Source organism: Choloepus didactylus, chromosome 2 (genome assembly GCF_015220235.1).
Source record: "Choloepus didactylus isolate mChoDid1 chromosome 2, mChoDid1.pri, whole genome shotgun sequence".
Classification (NCBI taxonomy): Eukaryota; Metazoa; Chordata; class Mammalia; order Pilosa; family Megalonychidae; genus Choloepus; species Choloepus didactylus.
Genome location: NC_051308.1, coordinates 192,606,299 through 192,621,954, shown reverse-complemented (window position 1 = coordinate 192,621,954; position 15,656 = coordinate 192,606,299). Strand labels below are relative to the sequence as shown.

Here is a 15,656-nt window from a genome sequence, read left to right as displayed (position 1 = left end):
AAAGAGCCCCATTCCAACTTCCTAGAACAACAGAAGTACCCAGAGGGAGAGAAAATGGACACTGATTGGAACACAGGCCAGGCGCTGGCCAGGAGTGTCCCCTCATGTGTCACCTCGTCTAACCCTCACAAGCACCGGGCTGGTTTAGAGGCCGAGTGAGAGAACCCCTACTCACTCCAGGGCACTCAAGGAGGGCAGATTCAAATGCAGGGGGTTCCAGACAGTGCATCAACAGGTGAGCAGGCACCTGATGTTCACGTTCCCGTCACATGCATCTCACACCAAGGTCATCCTGCTGCTACCTCCCTTTTGTCAATCACTAAAAACACCAGCCATGAGAAAGTCAGGGTTTGCACCAGGCCCCGGGTGAGAGAGTAAAAATGACGGCACATGTTCACACAGCACTTATGCTATGCCAGGCATGCGTACGCACGTGTGTGTGTGTGTGTGTGTGTGTGTATGTGTACGCTCATTTAGTGCTTGTGACAACCTGAGGAGGAAGGTATACTTTATCATCCCCATTTTCTACCTGAGGAAACTGAGACACAGAGGTTAAGTAACTGAAATCTGCAGTTCATAACAGCACAAGGGAGAATTCAGGATCAGGGTTGGGTTTGCACATTTGCAAACAACTGGTGACATCAAGCAGAGCATCTTTCCTCTCTGGGCCTCAGTTTGCCTACTTGTAATATGAGTAGGTGACCTCCAGTTCCAATATCTGTACTCCTGTATCTCCACATATGCTAAATACAATCCCAGCCATCACACAGGAGTAAAGCTGCTTACCCACTCCCCGCCTCCCATCCTGGTCTCTTGGATGAAGCAGATATTCTGCACAACTCTTTTTCAACCATTTATCACATCTTGGGCTGCTATGTCTCATCCACTCAACAGTAAGCAGAGCAGGCACTCAGTAACCAGCCTAAATCTACGCCTCAAAACCCGAGGGTGTCTTCTGTTCCTGGCCTGGGCACTGACAGATCAAGGCCTCAGGCTCACCCCAGCAAGCCCAAAGAAAAAGAAGTCGATGCCTAGAAACAACCCCGAGACCTGTAATGGACGACACACCCCTTTCCTTCACAAGCACCTTCTCCTTAAGGCTCCTTTGCAGGACTCCCTCACTCAATCAAAAAATTAGCTGAGGACTCAGCCTCTGCGAGGCAGGACACATACCACAGAAAACAACCACAAGGCCCCTCCCTAGTGGCTTCAACCCTGTTCATCTTCAGTAATGTCTACACAGCACCTCACAGCACCACCTTCCCTGGACAGCCTTCCATCTTCTTTCTCTCGGACCCCCAAGGTGGACAGAGCAAGGACGACCCTTATCCCTATTTTTCATGAGCAGTGAAGACCTCCACAGCCAACAAGTGGTGGGGACTGAAATTTGAACCCAGATCTGGCTGAGGCCAAGTCGCAAGCCCTCTGGGCCGTGCCATTTAGCTGTGCAGCGCCACACGCGGGAGCGGGGCAGGACGTGTGTCGGATACCGATAAGGACCGCAGCCGGCACAGGAGCATTTATCAGTGCCCGCCTGGGGCAGGACTGCCAGCTCTGCCCTTTGCAGCAGGAAGATCAGGGTCACCCCCTACACAGAGGGGTGGGGGGCTCCAGAGGAAGGGGGCAGGCAGAGTAAGACGAGACTGTTGGGATGGGGGACTCCACTACTGGGACAGGCCCAGTAGGACATTACTAGGAAATTCAAGTTTCCAGTTTCCCTTCCCTAGGGTCAACTTGCTTTCTCAGAAAAACATGCTGTAGTCTCTCCATCAAATTAAGACTTTTTCTGGAAAACATCAGGGCTGTAAAAAGAAAAGAAACAAATCCTTCAAGCACTAGCCACAGAGATCCAATTATTTTACGTGTTATATTCCTTAATCCTCACAACCACCATGCAAAGGAATCATCACTTCCCCATTTTACAGATGGGAAACTGAGATCCTTAAATCCACACAGCCAGAAAATGACAGCGTGACTGCTAGGAATTCAGGTGCACAGCCACATCACCAGTTAGAACCCAGACCCTTCAAAATCCAGAATTCAACACCAAGAAAAGCAAAGCATGACAGAGAGAAACACTCCTAAAACATCTTGCTAAGCCTTGAGAAAGCTCCATTACTCTGTGACTCAAAAACAAACAATCAAGATTGTCTTATTTGCTGTAAACTCCAAGCAGCATGTATTAAAGAAGTTTATGTGAATTGCCTAATGCACTTGTGCCGTGGTCAGAATTATAAGCTAAAAAATATTAATTTTCCTAAACACTCTAAATCCTCAGACACCATTATAATAAAGGCAAGGGCTAGTGTAACATTTGTATTATCTTGGCTGATGGACCCTCAAGCACACACCTCCCTTCCACTTCTGTCTTAAACACACACTCACACAGGTGGGAAGGTCAAGGGGGGGGGGAGCACCTTTGGCTTGGGGTCCCCACTAAACCACCTGCCTCCCTAGACAATTAAAATGACCTAAAGTACACCACAGGGAGAGCTGGTTGTCTCCCGGCTCTCTGCAAGTGTTGGCTGACACAGAGCTAACTCTCGGTCCAAGTTTGCAAATGCTTAGCTAACAAAGATGGCATTATGCAAAAGACTGGTGCACACTGCTGGTCTTGGAGTTCAAATGAAGTGACAACTGCCAAAAACTTTGTTTGGGTCCCCACCACTCCTCCCCACCCCACCGCCCTCCTTGAAATAAAGGGCAAGGATTTGCAGTTTGGGGTCTTGCTGCCACTTGAAACCCATGAAGGTGGCCGCATTGCCCGGGTTCTGGCAAAACGCAATTCCAGTTACTCATTTAGTGTTTAATTAGCTAACGATAGAGGAGTCTGGCAGCCTCTGGGGTTAAGAGGAATTGCAGCAAATTGGGTGGGAGCTCAAAGAGGGGACCCAACACAAAGTTCTGGGCTCCAAGGAAGAGGAGTAATAAAAAAAATTTTTTTTTTAAACTGTGTATGTTTTGTTTTTTTAATCTGCCACTCAAGGGTGCCAAGGGTCAGAGCAAAAGGCAACACCGTGAACTTGCCAGGACCTCTGGGCAGATAGCTAGGCTGGCTTATCACTGGGGAGAGCATGTCCCCAGCTACTTGCACCCCAGCTGCAGGCTTTCCCCCTCCCCCCACTCCTGCCTGCACTGCCACCCTCCTGTTCCTTCATCCCCAAAAGGTTCTGGCAGACGTGGACACTCCCTGCCTGGCAGGAACCTCGGCTCAGCACATCCAAGGAGAGCCCTCTCAAATATCACTTTGCTATTTCAAACCCACCAAGGACTCTAGGCCTTGGCCACGCAGCCACAAATACCTCAGCTCACACCCGCCCACGACTCTACAGCACTTTCCTACTTTGAGCCACAGCTGGGGATGGAAGGAGGGAGCAGCTGAGTGCTGGGGAGTGGGAGCACAGGGGTAAGAGAGCCAGCAATGCTGAGTCCAGGCTTTACGATGGCACAGCCGAAAGGGACCTAAGGTCTTCAGAGCAGGAAACTGAGGCTCGAGACTCACCGAGGTCACGGGTTCCTCTGTCCACTACACCCCTAGAGATTTTAACTGGGGGTCATAGGTGGGCTTGGACTTTGGGGCAGTTAGTGCATTAACCTCTGAAAACCATGTACAAAGTCTCCTTTATAAGGACATGTGCATTTTCTGGAAGGTAGGTCTGTAGCTTTTATCTGCCCCAAGTTAAGAACCATTGCACCCTAACCAACTCCCTTCCCGGAATGCAGGTCTTACTTCTGCCAGTGACTTGCCATTTACCTCTCAGGGTCTTCACGCAGAATTCTCTGTTAATTTCATTTATTCAAGAAACATACATGGGTCACACTTTGAGTCAAAAGCAAATCCCTTCCCTCTGTTTCACAGAGATTTTATATCAAACGTGTGTGTCAAAAGCTGAGAGGTGGAATTCACAAGACTGGGGTCTAGTCCCAGCTCGGCCACCTCCTGGCTATGTGTCCTCAAAAAACATCTGAACTCTGGGCCTTGGTTTCCTTATTTGTAAAATGGGGATTATGATAAAACCTCAGGAACCAGGCAGCCGTGAGGCCCAACCATGATGACTGTGAAGATACTTAATTTAAAAAAAAAAAAAAAAGACACAGGCAGGACAATGAACAGTCACTGTTCTCTCGCGCCTGCAACTCAAAGGCCACTTCAGGAACTTAACAACACCTCCACTCACTTCTTGCCACCAAAAGGAAAACACAAAATTAGGTACCAGAAGGGGGAAAAGGATGGTAAAGACACTTATACCAACCCCACAGACGAAATAGTAGAGACCTAAACAGTGGAGAAGGCAGCCAGGACAGCGCTGGACCCACGGGAGACACACGTTCAGGTGGGAGGAGCCGCTCCACCAAAGAGCAGGCCCCAGACAACAATGTCTGCTAGAACCAAAAGGGAACCCCAATGGAAACCCGAGGGCTTTCATCACGACCCACCCAGCCCGTGAGAAATGGCAAGGAAACCACGGGTGGGGACCCTCTGGGCATTCCTCCCAAGCCCCTTCTGATTTATGGCAAGCCAATTTCTCAGAAATGTCCACTCTTGATGCTGACTCTCCCCTACTCTCCACCTTGTAGTAAATGTGGTCTAAATCCAGGCTCTCAGGCTTATACTCAATGAGCCAAGAAAACCAAAGTTGCCAGGTGTGAGGGGGAAAATAGACTGTGACTCAAATAAAAACTCACCAATACAAAGAAAATTAAAACCCCCTTCCCGCTGAGTCACCTGGTACATCCCAGGCCCCAGTGCCAGCCTTGACCTGGGAAAGATTTCAAAATGACCTGATACAGCCACCGGAGAGGGGACTTACCAGGATCACAAAACCATTTCCCTAAGAGAGTCAAGTCCAACCAGGATCTCCCATTCGAGGAACTTTTTCCAGTCCAGGGAGTCAGGGACGCCCACCCCCACCCAGCCCATCAGCACTTGCAACCCAAGGAACTGTGCCTGGTGGGCACTTTCAGCATCTTTCAGTCTCCTTGACAGAAAACAGAAGGCTAGTTCATGCACATTTTAATATACACTCCACTTTGTTTTCTAAGAAGGATTTAAGCAACTAGTGCACCCACATGAAAATCATCTTGCTCAAGAGCACCTAGCAAAAGTGAAGTCTTCCAAAGAGCATCTTCCATTCCACTGGCTATTTTAGCCCAGTTTACTCACTGACCGCCCAAATACCTGTTTTTTTTTTTTTCTTACCCATAATTCCTTAACCCCTTCAGTCAATTATCATGACAGCCTACTATGTGCAAGGTATTGTGGGAGCTACAAAGATGAGTAGCTCACAGTCTCTGCCATGGAAAAAATTAATAAGCCGTGGTGGGGAGTGGCTAGGAAAGGTAAATCTGAATGAGAAGTCAGCTGGTATGAGTGTGAGCAGACTTGCCATGGACTTGTGGGACTGAGCCCCAGCGGTGTCAAGAACATTATTTCTGGTCATGACCTTTGCTGGATTCTAATTCTTCCACTTACCAGCTGTAAAATAACCTCTCTGTGCCTCAGTATCTTCATCTGCAAAATGGAATCAACCATGTGCCTACTCTCACAGTCCATGGCAGCAGGAAATGAAGGACTGACCCTACAGCACTTGGCATGGTAGCCTGGCATGTGGAAAGCCTCCAATGGATGCTCTGAATAAGCAGTTTTTATAGACGTGGAGATAAAGCAGGTATCACAATGAGCAGGAAACTATCATTAAAGTCCTCCAAGAAGAACTTAAAAGATGGAAACAAATTGAATGGATAAGAGAAGAATGCATTTCAGGCACGAGGAAGCGAATCCAGTAAGAGACTATTGCAATAAGTCTAGCAAGAAGGAATGAGGACTAACTAGATGGTAGGTAGCCATGGGAATGGAGAATAGATGAAGATTTGAGAAGCACAAGGAGAAAAGAGGGTTCCTTTGCCCAGGGAAAATATCTCTCAATTTTCCAGTTGCTTCTCTGTTGCCACCCCTCCAACTCAGGCCATGTGACAGCAGGTGCATCCCAATCCAAGAAAAAAGATTTTACTCCCCAAATCTGTGAACCTTGGCCCTCAATCTTGATGGCATCTTCCAAATGTCAATGCCAACTTCAGCAATCTCTACAAAATTCCACTGCCATTCCCTAACAAACCACTGAAAGCAAACCCATGTGCAAGATCTTGCCGCCACCATATTGCTTCGAGATGGCAGACCAAACCACAAATTGCCGAAAAGTCTCACATTATTTACTACAGCACCAAACTTAGTTAAAAAATCATTAACATCTCCAAAAGGTACCCTGGGAAAGACAGCACAGACCATCCCATATCAATAGAATTGACTTAAAATAAGCCTGTTCACCAATTTCGCCACTCCAAAATGAAAGCATTTGCACTACAGTTAAAGACTGCCCACACAGGAGTTGGCCATCTATAGGTTAAACACATACATACACACACACACAGATTTTTACTAGGTAGAAAGGTCATACTCAACTATTTTTATATGGCCAATGTACCTCTCAGCCTCCCCCAACCTCGAGTTCAGGAAACCCTATGATCATCATCACCAATTAGCCCCACAGGATTTTCCCAGAAGAACCACATCACAAGTGAACCAGTCACCTCTGCCTTTTACTACTAAAAGTTCACCAGGTCAAAAGTACCATTCACCAGCTTCTCCTTTTCAACCCTGGAGATGGCACAAGAACTGGTCAATTTCCTCAGAATTCCACTCCAAGGGCATTAATTTTTCAGTCACAGCAAGATTTCATCACATCGAATACTCTGAAAACCAGTGAGCCTCCAGCTGAGTCTCTAACGCATCACATCACAGGACAAATTTTCTCCACAAAGCTATTCATGGGATTTGACCACTTGTGAGACTAAACCAGATGGGTTCTGGCGTCCTAGGGCAGTTTCAAAGCACACAGGGAACACAGATGGCATGGCCTGATGATGTTCAAGTAACCAACTTCCATGCCTAGAACACGGGGACCATCCCTACCCTCCTCACCATCCCCACCCACCTTTGCAAGAACACATAATTCACCTCCTCTGTGCACCCACACACACACACATTTACCCATCTACAAGACCAGCAGAAAGCAAGGACCAGAAGGGGCCGTGGAAAACCTCCAGACAATTCCCCTTCCATCTCCCCCAGACAGATCCCCACCTATTTAGTCAGATCATCAAGTCTGAATCCAACCCAGCCAGACAAAAGGGTGGTTTGGGGTCCCCCTTTTTTTGGGGGGGGGGCAGCTGCTGTGGGAGATGGAATGACAGAGGGCAAACATCTCTCTTGTAATCATTTCATCCATCTTAAGAAACTCACCAAGACAGAAGGGGTGAAAGGAAGGGCACAAAACACTAAATCAGAAGAAATTATCTTCACAAGAACATTCTGGGCCAGCCAAGGATCTCAAAGTAGGCAGTCTTAGTAGACACAACACAAGCTCCCCACCACACACACACACACACACACACACACACACACACATCTAACCAAAACAAAATTTGAAAGATCATTCCTTGAAAAGGAAAGGAAGAGTCCATTTCACCAAATACTCACTCAACCATCCCCTTCTACTACAAAACACAAGTTACATATTTGCTTTCTCTTATTAATATTGTGGTCAATTTTTTCCTAGAAGGGAGGTAAGGTTTTGTCCCCCACTTCACACATGGGGCAACAGAAACTCTTAAGCAAACCAGTACCAAAGAGATTCAGTCCCCTCCCAGCTAACTGTCCATTCGTAAACATAAACCTCACGTGGTTCTGAGCTCTACACAATGCATTTAATTCTTCAGATAGGTATCGGAACTCCTTTGCATAATTACAACATTACAAAATACCACTGACCAAGTTAGAACCCTGGAGGAGAAGGATACAGTGGGGAGGGCAGGGGGTCAAGGAGGAAAACAGAAAGAAAGGCATGGAAAAAATAAAGACCACTGCCAATTGGCTGTGTATTTGCTTTCGGTACTAAAGAAGTGAGAACTATCCAACCCTGTAATTATTGCCAGGATTAAAAATTTGTTACTCACGTAATCATGAAAGGCTTTTGCTTCACTTGAATGTTCACAAGTGTCTCGCCTTTCAGGAGCTGCACAGTAAAGGTCCCAAAATACGCTGCAAGTCGAAAAATAAAATAAGATCGGGTTACTAATTATTGCTTGTGTACCCAACGGCAAATGCCCAGTGCACGGTGCTAACACTCCCAAAGGCTTGATCCCACCTTCACAGCCTTCAGTGGACAAATTCAGCCTAGAAAACAAAGTCGACCCAATGTCTTCTGGCAAGCCAGCCATCTGTCATGAGAGTACTAGATCTTACCCACCCAGCACCTACTGTGTGCTGGATGCCTCCCACCCACGAGACTCCTCGTCACTACCACAGTCCTAGAAGGGAGATAAGGTTTTGTACCCCACTTCACACATGGGACAACAGAAGCTCAGAGAGGTTAATACAACCCACCCGGGGAGACCGAGTTTGGACAGGTAGGAATCTGGATGAGAACGCATGCCTGTCTTATCTGTGCTCCAAAGCAAAATGGCTGCAAATCGTAGAAAGGTTAAATTGTCAAAAGTCAGGCCATGACTATGATTCATACGCACAGCAATCTGGGTGACTCTGGCAATAAAAGGAGCCTGGATTCGTAATCTCACGGCCCACATCCCCACCCTTCTCACCTGACCCCCACTCCCAACAAGGCCCTGAGCAAGGCATTCTCATGCAGGAACCACTCCTCCCCACCCACCCAAGAATGCACATCAATTGGCCAAAGAAGAGGTTATTATGGACAACCAAGCATCTAATTCTTTCACGTTGAAATGCGGCTCCTGAGACGCACCTGCCCAGCAGAGTGGGAGGGGAGAGCTGGCTGAGAAACCCCTGCCTCATACCCCTCCCTCCCTCCACTATTTTCTAGGGTCACTCCAACTTTTCCTATCAAATGAACACAGACACACAAGTCCTTTGTCAAGTGGTAAAGCCCTACACAAACACAAGGTAGTCACTGGGATTAACAAGGGCCCCAGTGTCACAGATTGGGAGGCCAGGCCCAGGGAGGGAGACAGCTTGGTGCGAAGGGGCACCAGAACCGAGGTCTGACTCACAGTCCAGTGCTACTGTCCCTGCAAAAATAGCCAGCACAGTAACAATCATCTGAATGGCCAGCTCTGCTAGTCATCAGGCAAGCATCTCACTCAAGGTGTGCAAATAACACAGCCTGGCCCTCTTCTTATTCAGTGCCATTCCTTCCTCCCTCTCCAGAAAGTGGGGTTCATTCACTCAGCCTTAAATCGCTGAGCAAATGAACCCCACCTGTCTCACCAACAGGACCCCAGGTAACAGTCACCACTGCCTGAGCCCAGCACAACAGACATTCCTGGAGCTGACAAGGATGGAGAAGTTTGGGGAGGCAGAAGAGATTATGAATCTAACAGGAAAACCGGGGACCTCTACTACTAGCTGGGGAGAGGACCTAGAGGACACACTGCTTTCTGTCTTCTGAAGCGGCACCCATCTGATGAACTCCTCCACACACAAAAGACTGTTAAGGCGGCATGCTTCCAGCCCCTCCTAAGTAACTTTTATTCCTAAACCTAAGTTTCTGCAAGATCCGTGACTGACAGACCCTCAACCCTATCCACGCACTCTCCCCTCCAAAAAATCCCAAGGATAACCTATCACTCACTCCTACACCACGCCAAAGCCTCCAACCCTGCGGTTTGGAGGTTGGCAGAAGTAATTAAAAACTCATTTTCTCTGCGCAAGTTACAACAGACACTTCATCCTCCTGCAGTTCAAAGAGACTTGAAACAGTAACCTGAGCTGGCGGTCAGGTAAACTGCTAAGATCCCAATGGCACAACACTCCATTTTCCTGAAATGCACCAAAATAACAAGAGCCACTCTGCTTTCTTTTCCTTTTCAAAAGGATGTCAAAGACTCGTCCAAGTGGTCCCACAAAACACCTAGGTCACACACTCACGGCAACTCGTTCCCAAGGACCCAAAGCCCCGCTCCTGACTGCCACAGACCCCACACTGAGACCGAACCTGCCTGGTCCCACACCCACAGGGCCGAGGGGCCTGGCTGGAGAGTCACAAACGAAGAAGCAGCACGAACTACAGGCACGCTGCAAGGTCTGCTCGCAAGGTCTGCTCGGTAAAGTGAAGATTTGTGGTTTTAGGGATGCTTGGGGTGGGGGAGGGGGAGAAGGGCTCCCAGAGGAAAGAAAGGTCCAGTCAGTCTGAATCAAGATCTTTAGAGGAAGTGGCTGTCCCTTTTTGCTTTTTCTCAAGGTACTTGGAAAAAGGCCCCGGTACATTTTCTCTTAAGTTTCAAGTTCATAAAAGAAAGAGGAAAGGACAGGAGAGTTGTAAACCAGACCCAGTATCCCCTCTACTCCACCCCACTATACCCCGCCCCCACCGCCCTCTAATTAAAGCAGCATGCAGAATTGACAAAAATCCTTCAAGGTTTTCTCAAGCCCCTTGCCTAATGCCCCAGGGTAAGACGGAAAAGTAAGGAGTTTCTCCCCAAACATCAGGCACAATTTAGTCCCTTTTCAGTAAGAGGGGAAAAGAGGAGGCAAAAACTTTCGGTGCCAGCCCCTGTGCCCTTTCCCTCCTTTGCCAGTCCTGATCTGAGTGCCCAAAAGGTCCCCTGCACTGTGTTAGGCTGAGGGATAAGGGGCAGGGGGGCTGTTCCAGGCCTCCGGCCTTTGTTCGCTGGGACCCAGGGCTCAGAACAAAACACACACACACAAACTATCACGCAAACTTACCACCACCACGAGTGCAAAAACCCAGGCGGTTCTCCCAACGTGATGTTTTTTTCCCATCGAATCTGGAAAGGAGAGAGCAGAGGCAGCTTAGAGGAGTAGAGGAAAAGTGGTGAGTTGGGGGCTTCCCAGAGCCAAAAGGCTGTGAAGACTAACTAACAATAAATGCCAAAAGGTGATAAAAATTCAAAATGGTGGCCACAGTGGCTGATCCTGAAAACAAAGGCTCTAAGAATAGTGGGGAGGAGGGGGTGTCAAGAAATTGGATGCTGGGGGTAGTTCTACTCACCTCCGACAAGAAGGTCTGTGCAGATTTCTGTGCTCCTACGTGCAGTAAATATTCGTAGACATATAAAGCTAATCTGGAAAGTGGGCAGGGGGCAAAGAGAGAGAGAAGGCGTCAGCTCACACGGTGCGCTTGCTCTCCGACTTGCCAGCCGGCTTCCACCCCTGTCCGAGTTGTCCCATGGTGGCCCCACCAGAGGTGGGCAGCAGCTCGGCCCTGCCTGGGGCAGCGGATCCGGGCAGTTAGGGGATGATACCAGGGGACATGTTTCCTCGACCGTGGGGGCTGAAGAGCCGCCCCCAAACTTGAACTCCCAAGTGACATCGAGGCCAAACCCACCCTAGGACTCTCAAACTCGCAAGCCACCCGACCCCAAAGCCACCCTCCTTTTCCCTACCCACTCCTTCTCGCTACGCTTTCTAGAGCTTTGGGGTTCCAGAGAGACTCAGCCCTGGACGCCGGGTACCTCTACGCGCTTGGCGCGCTCTGGAGAGGGCAGCAAAGCGCCAGCATCTCCAGCTCCCCCCGAAAACAACTGTCCCCCAAGCCTAGGGCCAAGCCGGCGCCGCTGTTCCTGCCCAGCCCCGCGTCCCGGAGGGCGAGGGACCGGGAGCGGGGCCGAGGGCAGGGAAGGGAAAGCGCTCCCGCTGGAACAAAGCCCCCGGCACGCAGTCCTCACGCCGCGGGCGGACAAAAGAAGCCTTCGGGGCTGCAGAAGCCACGCGCCCCCTGCCCGCGCCCGGTGGGCAAAGTGCGACCACCACGCCGAGCGCTGGAGCTGGGGCGGGCGCCAATGCCCATGGGATCTTACCTACCCCTCAACCCGGAGACCCTGCGCCCGGCCCGGCCCGACCCGACCCGCCCCGCCACCACCAAGTGCCCCCTCCGCCGGCGGCGCCCCACGCCGTCCCTTCCCAGATGCCCCATCCCCGCCGGCTCCCAACAATAGGGTCTCCCTCGCAGTCTGCCGCGGCCTCGGGGAAAGGGCCAAGCAGGCAGTGCCCGGAGGTCCCGGGGCGCAGCAGCCCCCGACCCCCATCCACCAGCCCGCCTACCCACCTGCCTCCCACAGTCCACAGCCCGAAGGCGGCAGGGCCGCCACTTGGAAAATAGGGCTTACTTTTCCCGAGCCTGCCCGTCCGAGGGCACCGCCGAGCCTTTGCCTTTGGCAAACATGGTTTGCAGAGAAGAGGGCGCCGAGCCTCGCCGCCGCCGCTGCTACCGCTCCGGCTGCTCCCGAGCTGCACCCTCGCTCCCGGCCCCCTCCCCGGCGCTCGCTCGCTCGTTCGCACTCTCCGCGCCGCGCTCCCCTCCCTCCCCCCCAGGCGCTGGCTCCGCGCTCTTTCCAGCTGTCAAAGCGTCAGCCCCGGCCGCGGCCCCATCGCCCGGGAACTCCTCCCGCGCCGGCTTGGCCTGGGCTGCCGCCGCCGCCGCCGCCGCCGCTGCTGCTCGCCCGCCCGCCCGGCTGCCTGCTCGCTCGCTTGCTCGCGCGCCCGCCCGCCCGGCTCCGCCTGCGCCGCCCTCTGCGCCTCCGGCACCGCTGCCGCCGCCGCTGCCGCTGGTCTACTTGGAGCTCAACCGAACGTGGCTACCCCCGCGAGAGAGCGAGGCGGGCGTCAACGTCCAGCGATGGATAGCCGCCCCAGCCAATCGGCGCGCGGAGGGGCGGGCCCGGGGCGGCCCTAGAGGGACGCCCTGTCAGCGCCCGGCCGCGGCAGTCCCCGCTGCGGCCGCCTGCGCGGAGCCGCTGCCCCTGCTCCCGCGGGTGAATTAGGGGTGTCCGGGGGCGCGAGCCTCTCTTCTCTGTGGATGTGTGTATAGGGCATGAATCGGGAAGGGGGATGTTCTGGTTTCCCGGCCCCAGCGAGGAAGGGGATTTGACCAGCGCTCTCCGCGGGGTGGACCACTGGAGAAGGGGATGGGGAGGGGGGCGCTGCGGCAGCGTCGGAGGGGAGGGGGCTCGGACCCCCAAGCAGAGCGCCACTCGCTTCCTCCCGCCACGTCCCTCTCCCGTTTCTGCTGATCGCCTCCCCCCGCCGCGGCCCGCGCCAGCCCTGCCCTTATCTTCCCCTCCCTCTCGGCTGCCCTCTCCCTGGGCTCCGACCCCGACCCCCTCCACAGACTCCCGCCCGCCTGCCCTCTCCCGCCCCGCCCCCGGTCCTCCCTCTCGCCCAGTCTGGCTTCCGAGCGCCGGGCCCGGGGCTCCACGCTGAGAGCTGGGCGGCTCGAGCCGGCGCCGAGGCGCGCGGCTGCTTCTTTACTAGATCATTAAAATACTTTGGAAAACCCCAAAGTGGAGCCGCGCGAAAATGGCCCTTGGCGTGCTTTGGGGAACCAGGGGGAGGGGCCGGGGTACTTGGGCTAAGAACGGAGAGCGATTTCTCCCAAATTTTAAAGGTCTGCCAATCCTGGCAAGTTAGCCCCTCGGCTTCTCCACGGGAAACGGTGCCATTGGGGGGGATTAGGGGCGTCACATGGGCGCCCTGCGATGCGGAATGCGCACCACAGAAATCTGCAAACTTCAAATAAATGGAGCTAAATTGGGGAGTGGGGGACTAGAGTCAGGCGTGGGGGGAGGGGAGGCTTCCATTGTCAGTGACCCAGGTGTACAATGGGAAATTGAGAGGGGCTGGCAGAGTGACCTAGCTATTTACTCCTGATTCCCTTCTGCCCACGCTGAGAATCCCGAGGACCCACTGTTGTCCTTCATTAGAGATCCTGAAAACCAGAAACCAGCGAAATAGGGGAAGGCTCCCCCATTTTCACACTGTTTTTAGAGCGCGGTTCTCTTTAAATGTGATAAAACACTGCCGGCACTGTCCCTTTAAAAGAGTCAAGCAGAAAAGCTGTGTAAGCTCTGATTGGCTGCCTGTTTGGATACATCTTTAGGGGAGCCTTGAAACTGTTAGCCTGGGTTGATTTTTTTTTTTTTTTTTTTTTTTTAACTGCGCTGTTCCAATAAACAAGTAACGCCCCTCCCCCTAACATGCCTCGCACCAAACAATTAAAGGATAGGTCAGTGTCCTGGGGAAAATACGTTTCAAGTAAGAAAACTCAGAACTAGATTTCAACAAAATAAATAATAATTCCCTACCATTAAAGTTTGCTTATTTTGATCAGTAGAAGAGAGAAAAGAAATGCCCCGCAGCAAACGGATCTGCATTGGTTCAGGAAGGAGACTCTGGGTACATTTTTGGAATAATGTTCTACTCGGTGTAACAGCCTCCCTAAATTAGAATACAGCCGGGTTGTGCGGATGCCTCGACTCACTCTGCTCAGAACCAGAGCCCACAGGGGAAAGGGCATAAAAGGAGACACTGAACCCTAGTTTGTGTGTTTGTGTGCTCGCCCGCTACTCTAAAGGTTGTTTTGTGAATGAGAGAGGCATGGAGGTTGGAAGGGAGCTGAAATACATCGATAGAGGAGAGAAGGAAATAATTACAGTTATTTTTTCCCCTAGGCTGTTTAATTTAATAGGGCTAACTTAAGGTACCTTAGAGCCCACGCTAATTAAATTGGCCTGCCCATACTCTACCCGTGGACTTCCTATTTTTGATGGGCTAGGAATGACCAGGGATGGCTTGTCAACAGACTGACTCACAAGAAGCCTGACTCATCTTGTGTCTGCAAGGCCCACAAATAAAAAGGAATATGCTTAGGTCTTGGCTAAAGGAAAATACTGCCCTTCTCCAACCCTCTTGCGTTGGCGGTCTCTAACACTTTGGCCATGCCCTGTCAAGGTTAGGACAGGAACACAAGCAAACCTATCTTGGCATGAGTTTTCTCATCTGTAAAATGGGAAAGGGGGTTTAGAAGGTGTTTAATGTCTCTGGAAAGTCTGATGCTCTATGATGCTAAGATTTCCCTTCTATATATTTTTTTCTCTCTCCATCCCCACCCTGAAAAAAAGACGGGCACTTATTTCCAGAACATACAAGGTAAGCAGAGAGGGGTGGTGTTTGGGGGACCTGTGCCAGGCACCCTGTCCCTGTGGTCCCTTCATTGGGGTTTGACACAGACTGGGGTTCCCTGTAGGTTCATGATGGAGCTAAATGAGACAGTGAGAAGGTCCAGGCAGAGAAAGCAAGGAGGGGGTCTTAGCCCCCCACCCCAGCCTGCTGGCAATAAGGGAGCCCCCCAGGACACAGGACCACTGAACCCCACCTTGGTGTGAGACTCCTGGCACAATTACCCAAAATGTGGTCAGATCAGAGGTAAGTCCAAACAAACAGGAATGGCATTCTGGGCCCAACCTACTTTCCTTGATGGATGCCCCAGCACCGCCTCCCCCCCCATCCCAGGCCACATCTTTGGGCCTGGTATCTCTGCCTGGAAGGCCTCCCACCCCAACACCTTCTTCGACCATTGTTTAAGGCTAGCCTCCTCTCCGATGCTACCTCTCCACGAAAGCTCCCTGGATTTCACTCCCAGAGCAGAACTCATCCTTCTCGCTCTCTGCTGTTTCATTTTGCTGAAACCTCGGTAATAGCTCTTCGCTCCTTGCTCATTGTTGTAACTAGTTGTTTACCGTGTTCCCAACGAGACTGGGTGGGCAGGAACTAAGTCTGAGCCATCTGTGTGGCCCCAGCACAGGCCTCAGTGCAAGTTTGATAC

The 15,656-nt window shown here is 51.4% G+C and overlaps 1 protein-coding gene across 3 annotated transcripts in view; it reads right to left on the bottom strand.

Moving 5' to 3' along the window:
* SSBP3 (single stranded DNA binding protein 3) overlaps positions 1-12,370 on the bottom strand; it is a 160,067-nt gene extending 147,697 nt beyond the window's left edge. The window contains exons 1-4 of one of the 3 annotated variants that reach the window (XM_037827147.1): positions 12,163-12,370; positions 11,046-11,118; positions 10,760-10,821; positions 8,014-8,098 (exon numbers count right to left, since the gene is read on the bottom strand). In XM_037827147.1, the coding sequence (XP_037683075.1) occupies positions 8,014-8,098; positions 10,760-10,821; positions 11,046-11,118; positions 12,163-12,218 (276 nt within the window). In that variant the 5' untranslated portion in view covers positions 12,219-12,370. The remainder of the gene's footprint in view (positions 1-8,013; positions 8,099-10,759; positions 10,822-11,045; positions 11,119-12,162) is intronic. The other 2 variants (XM_037827149.1, XM_037827148.1) reach the window with 2 other exon arrangements.
* Between the last annotated feature and the right edge of the window lie 3,286 nt (positions 12,371-15,656).